Here is a 21341-nt window from a genome sequence, read left to right as displayed (position 1 = left end):
TTTATTTTCTAAGTGATTCTTCACCATTGAGTGTTGTGGCCAAAAACGATATATAGCATGATATTTCAAAACGTTGTGGACGAGTTATGACAAAACTTAGTGGATGAGTTGGGAAAGTGACAAGAACAAGCCGATTTGCTTTTAGTTCAGGTCCGAATCCAGATCCCACCTACCAGTGGAATATGAATGAATGAATGAAGGATCGTTTTAAGGCCATTTTTCCCCGCTAGAGCAGGGGTTAGCCTTGCGGGCCCCATGACAATCATGGTTCCCTGTTTGAGGCAATGTTTTTATGGCCGGATGCCCTTCCTGACGCCAACCCTTAGTCACATCTTACGATGCGCAGGGATACGGTGTACCTATTCTAAATCGGGGTACACACCGTGATCATTCATCCCAGCAAGCTGGCACTCAATTTGCCGACCTCGGAAGGATGACAGGCTGAGTCAACCCCCTTGGTGTTAATTCAGCGATCGACCAGGATTCGATCCTAGGATCCCAAGCCGGCACCCTAACCGCTAAGCCAACACCAGGCTAAGCCACCTACCAGTGGAATACAAAATGTAAACTGTTAGCCTGGCGCAAGTATGCTCTCTACCGAATACCGTTCTAGTTACACATGCAAACAATGATTGGCAATTATGACCCTCCATTCCTTCTGTCCCCTCACTCGTACCTCCTATTCAAGTCTTACATGTGTGTTATTTATATTTTATTATTATTTCAGCATAAGGCTCTGGGGTAGCATTATTGGTTGTGGGTGCAGCTGTGCAGCTGATGCAACACCCTCTGTAGGTTAAGGCAGGAATTTGGAATTTGATCATGGTGCCAGCAATAGCTCATCTACTCTTCGAAAAAGACACCATGAGTGAGATCGTGACCTCTAACTAATTCTGGCAGACGTACCTCCCAGTTTAACATCCACCCAAGGGATGGCATACACATTGATGTGAGACACCAGGTTGACAGTTTGTATCTGAGGCGACATTTAAACCCAGGCTAGATGGCTCAGAGACGAGTGTGTATACCTCTAGGCCATCCTGCCAGCAATTTATTCATTTATCTACTTACAACCTCCCCTTTCTCTTCGTTTTCTCGATTTAAATCTCCTCAATTTATTACCTTCCTCACTTTCGCTCCTTTTTGTGGCGTGGATATCAGAACAAAAGAGGATGAGGCCTGACCAAACATTTTCTAATCCAACACACTGTATATCTTATTTCCTGTATTTGGTTTTGCCTGACGATAACCACATTGCTCCTGTCTCATGAGAACTCACAAGTATTTTTCTATCAATACACTTTGAAAACCCCAACAATAAAAAAAGCAGATCATTATTGCTTTTATTTGTTTCTGCAGACTTACTCTCATTAATCTTCACCTGGTGTTTGGGCTAGCGGCTAGGGTGCCAGCTTAGGATCCTAGGATCCTGGGTTCGAATCCCTGGTCGATCGCTGAATTAACGCCAGGGGGGTTGACTCAGCCTGTCATCCTTCCGAGGTCGGCAAATTGAGTACCAGTTCACTGGTAATTCCCTGTTTGTCGTAAAAAGGCGACAAAAAGGGTTGGCGGCAGGAAGGGCATCCGGCCGTAAAACATTGCTTCAAAAAGGGGACCCAAAAAAACAACAACAACCACGGTCCCCGAAAAAGGCCAACCCCTGCTTGCGGGGAAAAATGGCCTCTAAGGTGTTTTTTTTTTTGTTTTGTTTTGTTTATTCAAACCGAAAACGAAACGGGCTGACACGACCTCCTTTTTATGCCTCCACAGCTGAAGGCCTCTCCTCTACTTATGTCTCTTGCACTCTCTCCCTCTTTCTCTCTTTCTCTCTTTCTCTCTTTCTCTCTTTTTCTCTTTCTCTCTTTCTCTCTTTCCCTTTCTCTTTTTCTTTCTCTTCCTCTCTCTCGTTCTCCCCCCAACCCTCCCTCTGCCTCACTCTCTCTTTCTCTCTTTTTCTCTTTTCTCTTTCTCTTTTTCTTTCTCTTTCTCTTCCTCTCTCTCTCTCGTTCTCCCCCCAACCCTCCCTCTCCCTCTCTCTCTTTCTCTTCAAACCCACTCCCTCTCCCTCCTTCTCCCTCCTTCTCCCCTCCCCCACCCCCCTCTCTCTCTCTCTCTTTCTCTCTTTTTCTCTTTTTCTCTTTCTCTTTCTGTTCCTCTCTCTCTCGTTCTCCCCCCAACCCTCCCTTTCCCTCTCTCTCTTTCTCTCTTTCTCTCTTTTTCTGTTTTTCTCTTTCTCTTTTTCTTTCTCTTTCTCTTCCTCTCTCTCTCATTCTCCCCCCAATCCTCCCTCTCCCTCTCTCTCTCTTTCTCTAACCCCCCCCACCCCACTCCCTCTCCCTCCTTCTCCCCTCCCCCCCCCCCCCTCTCTCTTTCTCTCTTTCTCTCTTTTTCTCTTTTTCTCTTTCTCTTTCTCTTTCTGTTCCTCTCTCTCTCCTTCTCCCCTCCCCCACCCCCCTCTCTCTTTCTCTCTTTCTCTCTTTTTCTCTTTTTCTCTTTCTCTTTCTCTTTCTGTTCCTCTCTCTCTCATTCTCCCCCCAACCCTCCCTTTCCCTCTCTCTCTTTCTCTCTTTCTCTCTTTTTCTGTTTTTCTCTTTCTCTTTTTCTTTCTCTTTCTCTTCCTCTCTCTCTCGTTCTCCCCCCAATCCTCCCTCTCCCTCTCTCTCTTTTTCTCTAACCCCCCCCCCCCACCCCACTCCCTCTCCCTCCTTCTGCCCTCCCCCCCCCCCTCTCTCTCTCTCTCTCTTTCTCCCCCCCCCCTCCCACCCCCTTTCTCTCTCTTTCTCTCTCTTTCTCTTTCTCTTGCTCTTTCTCTTTCTCTTCTCTCTCTCTCATTCTCCCCCAAACCTCCCTCCCCCTCTCTCTCTCTCTCTTTCTCTTCCCCACCACCCCCTCTCTGCCTCCTTCTCCCCCCCCCCCCCTCTCTCTCTCTCTCTCTCTCTTTCTCCCCCCACCTCCCACCCCCTCTCTCTCTCTTCCCCCCCCCCCCCCCTCTCTCTCTCTCTTTCTCCCACCCTCGTGTGGCCTTTAATTGAGATCAAATTAACAGTGGGTTAACATTTAACACTAGCAAAGGCATATATCCATCGATGCATTCATGTTGAATTCGATTTTCTAATTTGTCATGTCTCCTACCATTGTTTACTAACCACATGTTTTCTTCAATAAATCAAACCGCTGACAGTTTCTCCATTGTTTCGCTATTGCCAAATACTGATCTCCCTTTAATACATATTTCATTGGTTCAATGTGGTAGTGTTGTTAAACAATGTTTTGCAGTGTGTGTGTAATATGTATACCATTTCACGTATAATATGTCTTATATAATATGCATTATAATATGTGTGTACATATACAGTTAAACATGTCAAATGTTATTTCAGGTCAGGTCAGTTTTTTGGGATTGCCAGTGGTAACATGTAACCCAGTGAGTGCTACCTTCCACATGGTCAGGTTGTCGACGACTAACCCGACACCCATCACTTTGCTAGTGGAGAGGGTGACTGTGACACCCTGCAAGGACCAAAAACAACACCTGGCAAAGGGCAGATGATCTCCCGTAGGGAGCCAACGGCCATCCAGTAAGGAGATGGTGTCTCCTAAAAAAAAACACTCATCCGGTTTTGACCTGTTCAAGTCATACCAAAGACTTTTAAAATGGTACATGCTGCTTCCTTGCTTGAAAAGGATAGAGCATGGACAATCCCCATCGGTTGGCATCCATGGGGAGGAGGTAATTCCTCTTGAGGAAATTCCCCACTGAGTATGGTGAGTAAAGTGGCGCCATTGTTATGACGTCGCTGGTACCCAGAGTATCCCGGGAAGTGACGGTAGTGACGGCACATCCCCCAAGCTCTGTGGCTATGTTTGTGTGTGTGTGTGTGTGTGTGTGTGTGTGTGTGTGTGTGTGTGTGTGTGTGTGTGTGTGTGTGTGTGTGTGTGTGTGTGTGTGTGTGCGTGCTCTAATACAAGCCAAAAAATAATAATATATCTCACACTCTCACTTTGTCTCTCCAAAAAGACCGACTGGACAACCCTCCCATCTACTTTCTCAACAATCCTCTCGAAGAATTTCTGTCACACAAGCTTTTGGGTCTCACAATCTGCCATGATCTTTCCTGGGAAAGTCAGATTTCCAAGCTGGCCTCCAAAGCCAGTCGCCGACTGTGCATCCGCCATCGTGTGAAGTCCTTCCTTGGCACTTCTGAGCTCCTCACCATTTACAAAGCTTTCATCCATAGCTCGATGGAATACTGCTCTCCCCTCTGGGCCTCCTCCTGCCTCACACCTAGCTCGGCTACACACTGTAGAAACCAAGGCTTTGTATCTGACAAACCCACCACAAAGCTGCAGAAATTTGCCTCGTCCCGCCGATGCCATGCCCACTCCGCCTAGTCGTCTCTTCCTTCCTCAGCCCAGTGCACATTGTGCCCCCCGAAACATTTTTTGCAACCGCTGAGGATTTCAAATTCTCCTTTCATTACTTACTTCCCTCGAGTCTTGTGCACATTTTCATACCAATTATGTCCAAATCAGACTTACTGTTCATACTTTGTAATTTAAATGTAACAAATACTGAAACGTTGCTGAAAATGTGTTGCCCATCATGAACAATGTTCTCTATTGTCAACATATACAGACACATCATTTTGTGTCCTTTTTTCATTTTTTATGCTTGTTAATCTTGATTCATGAAAATGCTGCATCATTTGCATATCTTATTATAATGGAGCAAACGTACAGTCACGTGAAAAAGTAAGTACACCCCATGTAAAGTTTTGACTTTTTCAACATATTTCAACATACAGCTATTTGATCTTCATTTCAACAATATTGATGGATAAAGATGATATGATATAACAAATATCATGAAACATTTACATTTTGTAGTCCATTGTATAATTTAAACAAACATAAATGCAAATTTCGCATGTGGCAAAAGTAAGTACACCCCGACATTTATCACTACTTCAAATACCTAAAATTAGAATCAGGTGCACCAGCTCAGGTGCAAATGATTAGAACATCGTTAGAGAGGATCTTGGAGGAACCTGTCTTATTTAAACCTCAGACATTTAGTTTGGTTTGCTCTTTGTTGTTAAAGTGTGTGGCGTCACCATGCCGAGATCAAAAGAGCTCTCTGAGGCATTCAGAAAGAAGGTTATAGATGCCTACGAGTCTGGGAAGGGATTTTAAAAGATCACCAAACAATTTGAAATCAATCATTCGACTGTCCGGAAGGTCATCTACAAGTGGAGAAGATTCCAAACAACTGCCAACTTGTTCAGGCGAGGCAGCCCCAGCAAGTTCAGCCCGAGAGCAGACCGCAAGATGCTGAAAGAAGTCTCTAAGAACCCCAGAATGTCATCACGGGACCTACAGGTAGATCTTGCCACTGTTGATGTCAAAGTGCACGAGTCTACCATTAGAAAGAAGCTGCACAAATTTGATCTACATGGGAGGTGTGCCAGGAGGAAACCTTTGCTGTCCAGTAAGAACATCAGGGCAAGAATAAAGTTTGCCAATGAACACCTCGGCAAAAACCAGCACTTCTGGAGCAATGTGCTCTGGACAGGTGAGTCAAAGGTAGAGCTATTTGGCCACAGTACCAGTAGACATGTTTGGCGAAAACCAAAGACAGCATTTGACCACAAGAACCTGATACCAACTGTAAAGCATGGTGGTGGAAATATTATGGTTTGGGGCAGCTTTGCTGCATCAGGGCCTGGGCAGCTCACCATCATAGAATCCACTATGAATTCTTCATTGTACCAGAGGGGGCTTGAGGATAATGTGAGGCCATCTGTCGGAAAGTTGAAGCTCAACCGAAGGTGGACCTTGCAACATGACAATGACCCTAAACATACCAGTAAATCCACCAAGGAATGGCTGAAAATAAAGAAATGGAGGGTTCTTGAATGGCCACGTCAAAGCCCGGATCTAAATCCCATCGAGATGTTGTGGGGGGGATTTGAAACGAGCTGTGCATGCAAGAAACCCCTCAAACATCGCACAGCTGAAAGAATTCTGCATGGAGGAGTGGGCAAAAATTTCTCCCAGTCGATGTGAGAGACTGGGAGACAGTTATAAGAAACGCCTACTTGAGGTTGTTTCTGCCAAAGGGGGCAATACCACCTATTAGAGCCAAGGGTGTACTTACTTTTTCCACATGCGAAATTTGCATTTATGTTTATTTAAATTATACAATGGACTACAAAATGTAAATGGTTCATGATATTTGTTATACTAGGGCATGCCCGTACTATATATATATCTAAAATTATATCCCCTCCCCTCTATTTACATGAAATGGTTTGGTCTATTCGCCTAGGACGTGCCCGTACGTGGGTGCCCGTTCCTTGCCAAAAAAAAAAAAAAAATGTCTTCGCCCATGCATGCATGGGCGTGCCCATGGGCCCATGGGCGTGCCCGTAAGTGCGTGATGTGACCGTACAATGAATGTATCGTCCCGACGCCGCAGCTCGGATGGCGCTGCAGTTAATCGGGCCTGTATCGGCAGAGTTATTATAAACGTGTACTACAATCGATCGTACCTTACAGCGTCTGCTCGCCACGTTCAGCATCAGTACGTCGTCACTATGACTATCCGTAAGTCCGGAAGTGACGTCCTCATTTGACTGTCCGGAAGGTCGCATATCGCAGTTACGATGAATCGCAAATTAGTTTTAATTAGTTTTAAAACATAGTTTAACGCCAACATAGTTTGCCAACGTGAAATAAATGAATACGCTCTCAAATGTGCCGTCCGAGGCAGAGTCTGTTCGGCACACGTGATAGCTCGCTGCTCTCTGATTGGTTGAATCGTTTTTTGGACATAGCTCGGTAACTACTTCTCCGATTAATATGAAACCTTGAAAAGGCACATCCCCGGGTCCCCAGCAATATACCTGGCAAGTTTAAAGTATATCGGACCCGTGGTTGTCGAGAAACAGCGGTCACAGACACACAGACATACACACAGACAAACACACACACAGAGATTACTGGAATTATAGATAGACTAGGGCATGCCCGTACTATATATATATCTAAAATTATATCCCCCCCCCCCCCTCTATTTACATGAAATGGTTTGGTCCATGAAGTGTGTTGGTACATTCGCAACGCCAAAGCGAACGGCGAACGCTTTACATGAAATGGTTTGGGTCATGAAATGTTTTGGTCCATTCGCAACGCCAAAGCGAACGGCGAACGGCTTGCGAGTACAGTGACAATCCCCCCCCCCCCCCCCCCCCCTCTATTTACATGAAATGGTTTTAATTAGTTTTAAAACATAGTTTAACGCCAACATAGCGGCAACATAGTTTGCCAACGTGAAATAAATGAATACGCTCTCAAATGTGCCGTCCGAGGCAGAGTGTGTTCGCCACGTTCGGCACACGCGATAGCTCGCTGCTCTCTGATTGGTTGAATCGTTTTTTGGACATAGCTCGGTAACTACTTCTGCGATTAATTTAAAACCTTGAAAAGGCACATCCTCGGGTCCCCAGCAATATACCTGGCAAGTTTCAAGTATATCGGACCCGTGGTTGTCGAGAAACAGCGGTCACAGACAAACAAACACACACACAGACACACACACACACACACAGACACACACACACACACACACACAGAGATTGCTGGAATTATAGATAGATTATATCACCTTTCTCTTTCAATATTGTTGAAATGAAGATCAAATAGCTGTATGTTGAAATATGTTGAAAAAGTCAAAACTTTACATGGGGTGTACTTACTTTTGCACGTGACTGCATATAGTTATGTGTATTTGTGACCAAAACATCTTCGCCTTCAAATATTATTTTGACCCTTTAGACTGCCGAGACCCCTTAAACTTTTGAAGACCCTTAAGACCACCATGACTTCGAAAGACCCCAAAGACCCAAAGGACCACGAAGACCCAAAAGACCACGAAACCCCAAAAGACCACGAAAACCCAAAAGACCACGCATACCCAAAAGACCACGCATGCCAAAAAGACCACGCATACCCAAAAGACCACGAAAACCCAAAAGACCATGAAGACCCAAAAGACCAGGAAATCCCAAAACACCCCGATGCCCCCAAAACATCCAAAAGAGCTTGAATACCCAAAGACCCTGAAGATCCTTAAAGACCTGAAGATTCAGAAGACTCTAAAATTCCCCAAAGACTCTAAAGCCCCTTAAAGACCCCAGAGGACCAAAAAGACCCTGAAGACCTTTAAAGACCACAAAGTCTTTCGTCCCATTGCCCTTGACCATTTAGAGCTTTACACCACTTGAACCTTTTGAGATTACAAATAAATAATATCCCCCATATTACAAATACATTTGTATTAAAGAAATGTTTGTATTATGATTGGTGTAAATCATGACAATACAGCAACTCAAGTTCAGTCAGGTCATTATCCTCAGTTGAAACAAGCCTGTGCCTCATGACCAGAATTGTAGATTTCTCTGAAAAAAATGCATATACCCTTCTCTGAATCACCCCTTCTCCAGTAGAAAGACTTGGCAATTGCATAATTAATGAGGTAATAGGAAAAATTCACATCATGTGAACAAATTAATCAACATCATGTGAACACGCATGCTTTCAAGTTTATTGAACCATCCATAGCCGAGATAACAACAACAACAACAACAACAACAACAGGCATTTTCAGGCCATTTTCCCCGCAAGAGCGGGGGTTAGCCTTGCGGTCCCCATGACAATCGTCTCCATTTTGCCCTATTTTCTGCATCTCCCCTTGTTAACCCCCTTGCCCGCATTTCTTCTTCCACCATCTTTAGCCAAGTCTTTCTCGGTCTTCCCCGTCCTCTACTTCCTTCTGCATTCATTTCCATCACTCTTCTCAACCAGTCACTTTCATCCTTCCTCAACACATGACCAAACCATCTCAACCTGTTCCTCTTCACAGCATCAATCACAGGCTCTATTCCCATCATCTTTCGCAATTCATCATAGCCGAGATCCCATAGCCATAGCCGAGATAAGAGAGGGGAATAACTAATCCAATTCCCTCCCCACTCCCCTACCCCCAACCCACACACACACACACCAGTGAGGAAGAACTAAACATCTCTCTCTTCAGTTGGGGTTAAGGAACACTGTATATATAACCTCTAATTTATTAGTTATGTGCTGAACACTCGAGTCATTGTTGTTGTTTTTCTCGCAGGACTGCAGTTTCTTATTATCCATGGTGGGAAATGTTCGACAGAAACGGTTCTGGATGACTGCCACTTCCTTAACATCAGCTCTTTCTCCTGGACCAAGGTATTTTCCGGCATTAGCACGGTGCAAGCACTTGAGCCTATTGGAGGCACAGCAGATGCACATTCCACTGGGCTATTCGCACCAATTTCACGGCTTATTTCCTCCCGGGTTGTTTTTTTTCGGAAGGACATTTACGAAGTGTGTATTGCACGGCCTTGATGTTGAATAGATAAATGGTGAAATGTGACGTTTGCTGATCTTCCAGAGTTCTCTGCAGTAAAAGCAGTTGATGCGGTCACCCGTTCTCCAGCAGAAAGAGTTCCATAGGATGTGTGATCACTTAACAAACATCGTTGAACATCTCTAAATGCCATTCGATGCTTTCTTTCTTTGCTTTTTTTTTCTTTTTTTTGATCTTTTGATTGATCAAAAAATCTTTAAATTTTAAAATCTTTAAATTGAAATTTGATCGAATTTGATTTTGACAATGTTAAATTGTAAACTTGTAATAAGGTATCACCGTGCTCTATCTACCTCTTTGAGACAACTGCTGTTTGGTGTTTGTCTGACGATGAGCCACTTCCAAGTGTACTTTTATTGAATTTGCTAAAATTTGCTTCAATTTGCTAACGTCTTTATCTTCAAGATAAGCGTTTCCTTCAATTGCAGATGTCGGTTAGAGGTCCTAAGCCTCAGGGACGCCATTCACACACGGCGAGTGTCTGGGGAGCGTGCATGGTCATCGCCGGTGGTCTGGGTGCCGATGACCTTCCTCTCGCCTGTGTGCACTGTATGTCGGCCTCTCAGTCCTACGGGTCCGCAGAGCTCGGAGAGGTCACGTGGAGTCGACTACTGTTGAAGCCTCCGCTCCTGCCTCGGTACTTGTCGTCCCTCACTTGCATCTATCCGCTGTCTAATTTGGTCGTTTCATACCGCCTTACCATCATAACTTCCCTCTTCTTTGGCTTCATAGCTACTCGCACACTGCTCACGTACTGGGCTCTCGTCTGGTGCTAATAGGTGGTGTAGGAATCCACACACCCTCTCTTCCTCCTGTCGCCACCATCTGCCTCCGCTCGGGCAACACGTTCGAGTTCACATTGGACACGGTATGGTCGTTGCTCTTAACGCTTATGGATCATTTCTGAAGCGGATGTTTGGCTTCTTTTATCAAGCATTTGCTGATAACATCATGTAGTTCATTAGCGGTGTTCCTTGAAAGTACCGTTCTGAAGAAAATATATACGTCTTTATATGTGCTTCAACAATGTGTGAAATTGTTCATCTCGTTCTATACCTTAAAGGGAACCTTTGTCAAGCCTCCGATGCTGCACGGTCATGACAGTGTTTTGGATGATCGTGATAGGAGCCGCATCATGATCCTTGGAGGTGGAGGAAACTGCTTCTCATTTGGCACACACTTCAATCCACACGCCATGCTTCTAGAACTCACACACCTCAATGATGTCTAATGCGTGGACAGGACTTGGGTCTCTGTCTCTGGAACTGCTCTGTACCTCGATTCTGGTGTTGCCCACACCGACCAATGAAGAGGACCAAGGAGTTGCAGTGTGCTGTCGATAACGATCTACATTTTGAATTCTCTGTGCAAGTGTGCATTTGTACCGTAGTTTTCATTTATTTATTTCAAACCAGCCTGGTGTTGGCTTAGCGGTTAGGGTGTCGGCTTGGGATCCTAGGATCCTGGGTTCGAATCCCGGTCGATCGCTGAATTAACACCAGGGGGGTTGACTCAGCCTGTCATCCTTCCGAGGTTGGCAAATTGAGTACCAGCTTGCTGGGATGAATGATCCAGGTGTGTACCCCGATTTAGAATAGGTACACCGTATCCCTGTGCATCGTAAGAGGCGACTATGGGTTGGCGTCAGGAAGGGCATCCCGGCCATAAAAACATTGCCTCAAACAGGGAACCATGATTGTCATGGGGCCCGCAAGGCTAACCCTTGCTCTAGTGGGGGAAAATGGCCTTAAAACGATCATTCATTCATTCATTCATTCAAACAGCCTGTAGATGGCAGCATCAGGTTGAAATGATTTCAAACCAGCCTGTATATGGTTCTCTTGGTTGAAATGACTTCTGGTAGCAAATGAAGACTGAGGGATGTCCCAGAGGCTACGCCCTCGTATTTGAGCCGCCCAGTCTGCGTTGATTCCCAGCCCGACTATAAACTCTTCCTGGTGCCTGATAGTGCAAAAGGCTTTGCCTGAACCTCGGGCACTCTCCCTTATGACTTATTTCCTGAAGATAGCTGAAGCAAGTCCACAACTTTAGGAGCAGCATCGGGGTCACACACAACCAGTAACAAAGGACCAAAATCACATGGACTACATGCCAGCGATACCCCTCAACTTCAGCACCAAAGGTATCACTGAGGCATCGTGTGCCTTGCTTATCAAAATATTTTGAGCAGACACTCAAAATGGCGTTGGCCGAACCAAATATGTAACACGATGCATTATACTCATCAGTTTTTCTAATAGAATTGCCAGAATAGGAACAACAACCATATTTTTTACATCTCCCAAAAATCACAACACATTTCTCAATCTACCACTTGCTTCTCCAATGTAAACCCTAACGAATGTTACGTCTCAATTGCTATCTGTGTTTTGCTCCATGAGGCCTGAGGGTTATACTGACTTGTCAGGTTGGAATTTGTACAATGTTGGGCTGTCGGTGAACATCCATGGGAATCCTTACATCGCTCTGATTCCGCTCTGATTCCGGATCCGGATTCCGCTCTGATTCGCTCTGATTCCGGATTCCGGATCCTGATTCCGGATCTGATTCGCTCTGAGCGATGAATCCTTACATCGCTCTGATTCCGCTCTGATTCCGGATTCCGGATCCTGATTCCGGATCTGATTCGCTCTGAGCGATGAATCCTTACATCGCTCTGATTCCGCTCTGATTTGCTCTGATTCTGGATTCCGGATCCTGATTCCGGATCTGATTCGCTCTGAGCGATGAATCCTTACATCGCTCTGATTCCGCTCTGATTCCGGATTCCGGATCCTGATTCCGGATCTGATTCGCTCTGAGCGATGAATCCTTACATCGCTCTGATTCCGCTCTGATTTGCTCTGATTCTGGATTCCGGATTCCGGATCCTGATTCCGGATCTGATTCGCTCTGAGCGATGAATCCTTACATCGCTCTGATTCCGGCGAGTCGGTGTGAAATTGGAATCGATAGTACGTTGGTGTGTGCTGTATGGTGGGTGATTAGCAAAACTCCATCTGGGGCGGTGAATGACCTGAATATGGCGAAGTCTCTTTTCTTTTCCATCAGTAGATGCTTCATGAGACTGGCACTGGACCAATCCTGTTTTATAAAGTCATCTGTAGAATGTAGCTTCAAAACATTAAAAAGCTCACCACTCATGAAAAGTGATAATCCTCATAGCTCCTATTAATTTGCAGTTGCTCGTTGGCTTTGACACCAAGACAATTTTCTATTACGAACCTTCGGCATCAAAAAGCTACATATATCGAACAGTTTCAAATGGAGCATTTAGCCAACATTAGAACATTTTAATTGCATCAGATGTGGCAATAATTGTGAATTGTTGCTCCCAGCTTGTCGGCTCGATGACAGAGGAGGCCGTTTTCATTTTTACGTCCCCCATCCCTGCCCCGTCGGGAATGTCATGTGGACACGGGCACCTTGTGCAAGTCGTACGTCATATGGATTCCCTTATAAGGCATGTCAAGTCTGTGCAGTGGTTGCTATATATGGCTGTTATCCATGCTCTATTTTAACAAGTCTTTTTAGCACATCGCATTTTTAACAAGTCATTGGTGTGATTCGGATGCCTGGTGTTGGCTTAGTTGTTTGGGTGCCAGCTTGGGATCCTGGGTTCGAATCCCGGTCGATCGCTGAATTAATGCTAGGGGGGTTGACTCAGCCTGTCATCCCTCCGAGGTCGGCAAATTGAGTACCAGCTCACTGGTAATTCCCTGTGTGTCGCAAGAGGCGACTAACAGGATTGGTGGCAGCAAGAGCATCCGGCCGTAAAACATTGCTTCAAAAAGGGGACCACGGTGCCACAAAAAGGCCAACCCCTGCTCTGTGGAGAAAAATGGCCTCTAAAGGTGGTTCATTGGTGTGATTCGGCTGGGGCCAGGTTCGATCCGCTGACATCGTGGGCTCCAAGCCATTACCCCACCTGGTTACTAACTAACTGGTTAATACTAACTAACTACTAACTAACTACTAACTTATGAACTACTAACTAACTACTAACTTAATACTAACTAACTAACTAACTGGATACTAACTGGTTAACCATTACCCCACCCAAGGAGGACTGGTTAACCGTTACCCCATCCAAGGTGGACTGGCTAACTTACCCCACCCAAGGCGGACTGGCTAACCATTACCCCACCCAAGGTGTACTGGCTAACCATTACGCCACCCAAGGCGGACTGGCTAACCATTACCCCACCAAAGGTGGACAGGCTAACCATTACCCCACCAAAGGCAGACTGGCTAACCATTACCCCACCCAAGGCGACTGGCTAACCATTACCCCCACCCAAGGCAGACTGGCTAACCATTACCCCCGCCCAAGGCGACTGGCTAACCATTACCCCCACCCAAGGCGACTGGCTAACCATTACCCCACCCAAGGCGGACTGGCTAAGCATTACCCCCACCCAAGGCGACTGGCTAACCATTACCCCCACCCAAGGCGACTGGCTAACCATTACCCCACCCAAGGCGGACTGGCTAACCATTACCCCACCCAAGGCGGACTGGCTAACCATTACCCCACCCAAGGCGGACTGGCTAACCATTACCCCCGCCCAAGCCGGCTGGCTAACCATTACCCCACCCAAGGCGACTGGCTAACCATTACCCCCACCCAAGGCAGACTGGCTAACCATTACCCCCGCCCAAGGCGACTGGCTAACCATTACCCCCACCCAAGGCGACTGGCTAACCATTACCCCACCCAAGGCGGACTGGCTAAGCATTACCCCCACCCAAGGCGACTGGCTAACCATTACCCCCACCCAAGGCGACTGGCTAACCATTACCCCACCCAAGGCGGACTGGCTAACCATTACCCCACCCAAGGCGGACTGGCTAACCATTACCCCACCCAAGGCGGACTGGCTAACCATTACCCCCGCCCAAGCCGGCTGGCTAACCATTACCCCACCCAAGGCGGACTGGCTAACCATTACCCCCGCCCAAGCCGACTGGCTAACCATTACCCCACCCAAGGCGGACTGGCTAACCATTACCCCACCCAAGGCGGACTGGCTAACCATTACCCCACCCAAGGCGGACTGGCTAACCATTACCCACCCAAGGCGGACTGGCTAACCATTACCCCACCCAAGCCCGCCGTCCCGGCCTAATGTTCGACTAAGTAGGTTCAACTTTGAAGCAGGAATTTAGAATTTTTTCGGGGTGCTGGCATATTGAACACCTTAGTTCACCTAATGCTATCAGACAGGATGGCCAGCTTAATGTCTATCCGAGGGACTTCACCTGTAAGGTATCCTGGCACTCCTCTCGGTCTGTACAGAGATCGGAACCTGTTCTGTACTTCAAGTTCCTCGTTCTCCCTCATATCTGATGGCTTTACTAATAATGGACATGTCATTAGGGGGCACTCTCAGATGTGGAAACAACCCCACGTGAAGGAAGAGCTGACGGAGCAAGGTGTTGTGTGCCAAGAACGATGTTTCTCTCGGATGACGGCCTTGACTTAACTTGCAATTGATTAATTATGAATCGGAAAAAAATCCCTTACACATTCAGTACCTGTATTTGAATTATATCGACGTCACTGCATATCTTGGCCTTAGTTTGGAATTGCCACCAGGCAGCCGTGACGTGGTCACGTCACATGACCAACGCAAGAACAATGGCACTGCCAAGTCACGTGACTTCATTTGACGTTGTCCTCGATGTGTGATGTCACTCTCTTTGGTTGAGTTTGGCCTTCTTTGAAGAAGATCGGCATGAATGCTGCCCTTTGAACGTTTATTGCTCTTTCGAACAGTTGTAGAAAGTTAATGGCAATGATGCACTTGTGCAGATTCCTGGGGATCCGCTTGGCCGTCGGCGTGAGGGGTGGGGAGGGGTCCGCTAGGCCGTGGGGTTGGGGGGGTCCGCTATGCCGTGGGGTTGGGGGGTCCGCTAGGCCGTCGGGGGGTGGGGGGTCCGCGTGGGGGTGGGGGTCCGCTAGGCCGTGGGGATGTGGGGGGGGGGGGTCGGCATGGGAATCCGCGAGTTTGGGCAGCCAGTGGGGAGGGGAGATCAAAGTAACATGATGGCCTCCCCCGCGTCACGAAATAACGTCACAAGCAGTGATTCTCCGCACGTCAGCATGAAATATTTCGTGGAACCTCGGAGGTCATCGTGCTTGTGTCGCAATTTGTTACTATGATTGCAGCAATGGCATGTAGCGATCACCATGATGTCTCCAAAAGACTCCTTTCACTCATTAGGTTTCACCAAGAAATGTTTTATTGAAATAGAATTCCCAAATAATCTAACAAGTACTGTCCTCTCCTCTGTTAAAGCACGCGACGGTCCAGAGGGTTATACGAGGGGGCCAGAGGGTTATACGAGGGGTCCAGAGTGTTATACGAGGGATCCAGAGGGGTATACGAGGGGTCTAGAGTGTTATACGAGGGATCCAGAGGGGTATGCGAGGGGTCCAGAGTGTTGTGTTATACGAGGGTTCCAGAAGGTTATATGAGGGGTCCAGAAGGTTATACGAGGGGTCCAGAATGTTATACGAGGGGTCCAGAGGGTTATACGAGGGGTCCAGAGGGTTATACGAGACGTCCAGAGGGTTATACCAGGGGTCCAGAGGGTTATACGAGGGGTCCAGAGGATTCTACGAGGCGTCCAGAGGGTTATACGAGGGGTCCAGAGGGTTATACGAGGGGTCCAGAGGGTTATACGAGGCGTCCAGAGGGGTCCAGAGGGTTATACGAGGGATCCAGAGGTTATACGAGGGGTCCAGAGGGGTCCAGAGGGTTATACGAGGCGTCCAGAGGGTTATACGAGGGGTCCAGAGGGTTATACGAGGGGTCCAGAGGATTATACGAGTGGTCCAGAGGGTTATACGAGGGGTCCAGAGGGTTATACGAGGGGTCCAGAGGGTTATACGAGGGGTCCAGAGGGTTATACGAGGGGTCCAGAGGGTTATACGAGGGGTCCAGAGGATTATACGAGTGGTCCAGAGGGTTATACAAGGGGTCCAAAGGGGTATACGATGGGTCCAGAGGATTATACGAGGGGTCCAGAGGGGTATACGAGGACTCCAGAGGAGTATACGCTACTTCTGAACATTTCATTGGTTGTAGTATATCGTTTTGAATCCGACTGCAGCGGCCATTTTTAGCTCACCTGGATTTTAGTCCGGTGAGCTTATGTGATCGAGCAGTGTCCGTTGGTCAGTGAGCGAGGCCGTAAACACATCAGTAACTAGAACGGTACTCAGTAGGGAGCATACCCCCGCCTGGTTGGCCATATCACGGTCGTGCAGTACCATATCACGGTCGTGGTGAAGAATCACTTTTAAAATTCTACTCGCCGAATCCGGATCTTCACCAAAATCTCATAATTTCGCCCTTGTCACATACACTACATCTCTGCCAAAGTTCATCCGAATCCGTCCACAACTTTTTGAGACATTTTGTTCACAAACAAACAGACAGACAAACGGACAGACAGGGGTGAAAACATAACCTCCATCCACCTTTGGTGACAGAGGTAATTATCGCTTGAACCAAACACACAATTTTGTTGAAATTTGGCCACAAGCTTCATATCTGATGTCTAACGGAGGTGTGTTGACCACATCAAAATCCGCGCTCATTAAGAGGGTCTGTGGGTGGGTTATCGAGTGTGCGGTCCCATGAACTCCAGAGGTTTTGTGATTTTAGACCCTCTCGGGTGCACTCTGAGCATCTGCTGACCACATTGGCTACATGTTGGGAGGGGAAACAAATCATTAGTTTCCATTTTTATATAAACTGTATTTGCCTTTTTATGCCTCTGCCGACAAAGTCGCCGGAAGCATTATGTTTTTGGGTTGTCCGTCCGTCCGTTCGTACGGGCTAAACCTCGTTTGTCTCAGCAACCAAATGTCCGATTGAGATGAAACTTTCAGGGTAGGAGAATGTTTCTGGTAGGAGAATAGTAGGAGAACCCATGCAGAATGTTTTTGTGATAAATGTGTTGTCATAGGTCACGTGATATGGCAGCCATCTTGGATCAAAAGCAAATAATTAAAAAATTATTTCTCGGAAACCGCTGAATGGAAAAATTTGAAACTTGGCTCATTGTCAAGTACTCCCAATGGGGAACAAAAGCATGATAATGATGACGTCATAGGTGAAGTGGTATACCAGCCAAAAATGTTTATTTTTTTTAATCCCTTCTCTGAACCCGCTTCACCGATCGATGTGAAACCTGTCATGTCTGGTGAAAATGTGATACTTGAAAACACCTGAAGGGATTTAAATCAAACTTGTTTATTTTTCGAACACTGAACGAGGGTATCTACCCGTTGTGGGACTTTGCGGAGGCATATTGGCGACACAGTCGCATTGTTCTAGTTGTCAATTTAACTTGACTGAGTTGGACCCTGTAGCTTTGTCAACTTAAAGGGACACCAGTGACCACCAGTGACCAGTGATTCAACAATCCTCTTCAGCCTTGACTCTGAATGGTGTTTTTGATGTTCAGAGTGCTTGCATCTAAGCGGTTCGGCACAAAATCAAGTGCGATTGGCAAACATGGGCCTCACCCAATCGGTGAACTTTCCAAACCTGATTACTGGGTACTCCCAATGGCACTCTCTCCATTCTATACTTTATAATGAGGAATTTTCCAACAAACATGGTCCATGAGTCTCCTGTTCCTCTTCTGCCCCAATGTGTTAATCTCATCATGTGCTTGGGAGAGTCGTCGATCTCTCTGGTTATTGTCAGAACGCACCGTGGAGTCTGGCAGTTCACTCAACCTGACTGGCAGGGACTGCAAGCGGCCCTCTCATGTCAACACTTGTCCTTCATTTCCACCTCTGATATTAATACTGTCTGGGAAGTGGGAATCCTCCCACACAAGGCTGCTTTCTATTGTGTACTGTACCTATTTATACCATCTCGTCTGTAGTTATCATTCCTATCCTCTCACCCCTGGTAACCAGAATCATGTGCTGAGGCAGTTGCCTTCAAATATCCAGCCTTCTCTTCCTGGAAGGCAAATCCAATCAAAGGCAACCTCAGATCATTCCACAAAACTCGGAACAAGTGTGTGTCCATCCTTGGGAAAGCCAGAAAGCAGCATCTAATCATCCTCAAGGCTGAACTCTCAAACCTGTCTCGCTCCTTTAAAACCTGTGACACCTTATTCGGTCTGTCTCCAGTGTATGCTTCCGCTCCCTCACCTCAAATAGCACCACAGCCGTCTCCGCTCGCGAGAAGGCTGAATGCCTCAATTCTGTGTTTGCTTCCGGATCTTGTGTCCTCAACCCCTCACTCGCTGTCCCCACCTTTACCAGTCACACCCAACTGTTTTCACCCCTCAGCCCAATGGGCTGAGGGGTATTGTCGTCCGGGCGTCCGTCAACTTTTAGTTTCCATCAATTTCGAGCAGAACGGCTTGTCCGATTAAATCCATTTTTGCAGTGTGTGTTGGGTTTGAGTAGAGGAAGGTTCCTTTCGAAAATGGGCGCGCTGCGATTTTCAATATGGCCGCCACGGTAGACATCTTGAAATTGGTTTCCGTCAATTTTGAGCAGAACGGCTTGTCCGATTAAATCCATGCTTGCAGTGTGTGTTGGGGTTGAGTAGAGGAAGGTGCCTTTCGAAAATGGGCGCGCTGCGATTTTCAATATGGCCGCAACGGCAGCCATCTTGAAATTGGTTTCCGTCAATTTCGAGCAGAACCGCTCGTCCGATTAAATCCATTTTTGCAGTGTGTGTTGGGGTTGAGTAGAGGAAGGTTCCTTTCGAAAATGGGAGCGCTGCGATTTTCAATATGGCCGCAACGGCAGCCATCTTGAAATTGGTTTCCGTCAATTTCGAGCAGAACAGCTTGTCCGATTAAATCCATTTTTGCAGTGGGTGTTGAGGTTGAGTAGAGGAAGGTTCATGGGCGCGAAATGGGTTATGCAACCTTCACATGCACGGATTATTCTTACGAGTCCTTACGGATCGCACAAATTCGTAAAAGTACACGGATCCTTACGATTTGGCCACTTTTAAGAGCGATTTAAGAGTTGTTACGAGTTATTACGAGCTATTTACGGTTTATTACGGATTATTACGAGTTATTACGATGTATTTACGGAAAAATCCCACGATTTGTTACGAGTTGTCACGGATAACTACGAGCAACTTACGGGCATTTTACGAGCTTGTTACGGATTGTTACGAGTATATTACGGAATGTTACGATTCATCGAAGCTTTTACGTGTTAGTTACGACCTGTTTACGTGTTGTTACAAATAGTTACGAGTTAGTTACGAGTCCTTACGATTTTTTGGTAAAAAGTATATAAATCCTGCAAATCTCAATGTATCATCATTCGACAACTGACATCCAAAGAGACAACATGGCATATGAGAGAAACAGATTGCAGTTATATCAACAATTGCTACAATTGCTCCTTGAACTAGCCCAGAGGGAAGAGGAAGAGGCTCAGCAGCTACCAGATATTCCTCGACCGAGACGGAGGAGGCGTCCAGCTCGCAGAAGGGTTTGGTGCAGGACCTGGCTGGCCCGCAGGACCCTCTTTGGACAGTATGATCATCTCCTGCATGAGCTGAACCGAGAAGACCCTGCTAGCTACAAGAACTTTCTCCGAGTTGATGCTGACCTGTTTGGAGAGATTCTTGACAGGGTTACTCCTGCTATCAAGAAAAAGTCCACCTCATTCAGGTACATATTTGTTTATTTTTTACCTAATTTTATTAGTTTTGCTAATATTTTATATAAAGCTACCATTGTCATTACATTTTAAATATGTGTACAATTTTTGTCTACTTTCAGGGAGCCGCTTGAGCCTGGACTGAAGTTAGCTGTAACACTCAGGCATCTAGCTACTGGTGTGAATTATGCAGATCTGATGTATTCCTTCCGTGTGGCCCGAAACTCCATATCACGCTTCGTACCTGAAGTCTGCGAAGCAATCATCTCAGCATACAAAGAAGAAGTCATGCCAGACAACATCCCCGAAGAAAATTGGTTGCGCATATCAGCAGAATTTGAAACAGTCTGGAACCTTCCACATGCTTGCGGTGCGTTGGATGGCAAACACATCAGAATCAAGAAGCCTGCTGACTCTGGTTCGTTGTTTTACAACTACAAGAACTTCTTCTCCATGGTGATGATGGCTCTAGTGGATGCTGACTACAAGTTCAAATGGTTGGGTGTTGGTTCATATGGAAGTTCCTCTGATGGCCAGATATTCAACAACTCAGAACTGCTACCAATGCTGGAAGAAGGAACCCTGGGCCTTCCACCACCATCTCCCCTTCCACATGATGACAGAGACACTCCCTACTTTCTGATTGGTGATGATGCCTTTCCACTCAGACCATGGATGATGAAACCATACTCGAGAAGACATCTGGACCATGACGAGCGCACTTTCAACTACAGACTGTCTCGTGCACGTAGAGTTGTGGAGAATGCTTTTGGCATTCTTGCCATGAGATTCCAGATTCTGCTTGGAGCTATGCAACAAGTACCAGAAACAGTAGATTCCATTGTCTTGGCCTGTACTACTACCCTCCACAACTTACTAAGGATCAGACAGCCTGCTGCACTACACCATTTAGTTGATGAAGAAGACAACAGTCACAACCTAGTTCCAGGACAATGGAGACAGGGTATGCAACTTGTTGACGGAGTGGCAAGTTATCAGAGAAATGTTGGCAACGCTGCTGGTACCGCACAAAGGAACTATCTTAAAGAGTACTTAAACTCCGAGGCAGGGGCTGTGGAATGGCAGGAGAACATGATTTGTTTTGACTTAAAGGGACTTGTTGTACTGTATTTTAATTTGTAATTGATTGTATTATTAATAATAATTGAAAATGTAAATGTGACTATT

The 21341-nt window shown here is 46.4% G+C and overlaps 1 protein-coding gene across 3 annotated transcripts in view; it reads left to right on the top strand.

Moving 5' to 3' along the window:
* LCMT2 (leucine carboxyl methyltransferase 2) overlaps window positions 1-21341 on the top strand; it is a 93221-nt gene that overhangs the window by 32201 nt on the left and 39679 nt on the right. For 2 of the 3 annotated variants that reach the window (XM_068120925.2, XM_068120927.2), the window contains exons 11-14: window positions 9185-9282; window positions 9892-10100; window positions 10196-10331; window positions 10527-13056. In XM_068120925.2, the coding sequence (XP_067977026.2) occupies window positions 9185-9282; window positions 9892-10100; window positions 10196-10331; window positions 10527-10694 (611 nt within the window). In that variant the 3' untranslated portion in view covers window positions 10695-13056. Of the gene's footprint in view, window positions 1-9184; window positions 9283-9891; window positions 10101-10195; window positions 10332-10526; window positions 13057-21341 lie in introns of those variants that run through there. The other variant, XM_068120928.2, reaches the window with a different exon arrangement.

The sequence above is a fragment of the Myxine glutinosa genome, chromosome 6, assembly GCF_964187855.1.
Source record: "Myxine glutinosa chromosome 6, kmMyxGlut1.1, whole genome shotgun sequence".
Lineage (NCBI taxonomy): Eukaryota > Metazoa > Chordata > Myxini > Myxiniformes > Myxinidae > Myxine > Myxine glutinosa.
The sequence above is the reverse complement of the archived record's forward strand: the minus strand, read 5'-3'. Positions and strand labels throughout refer to the sequence as shown.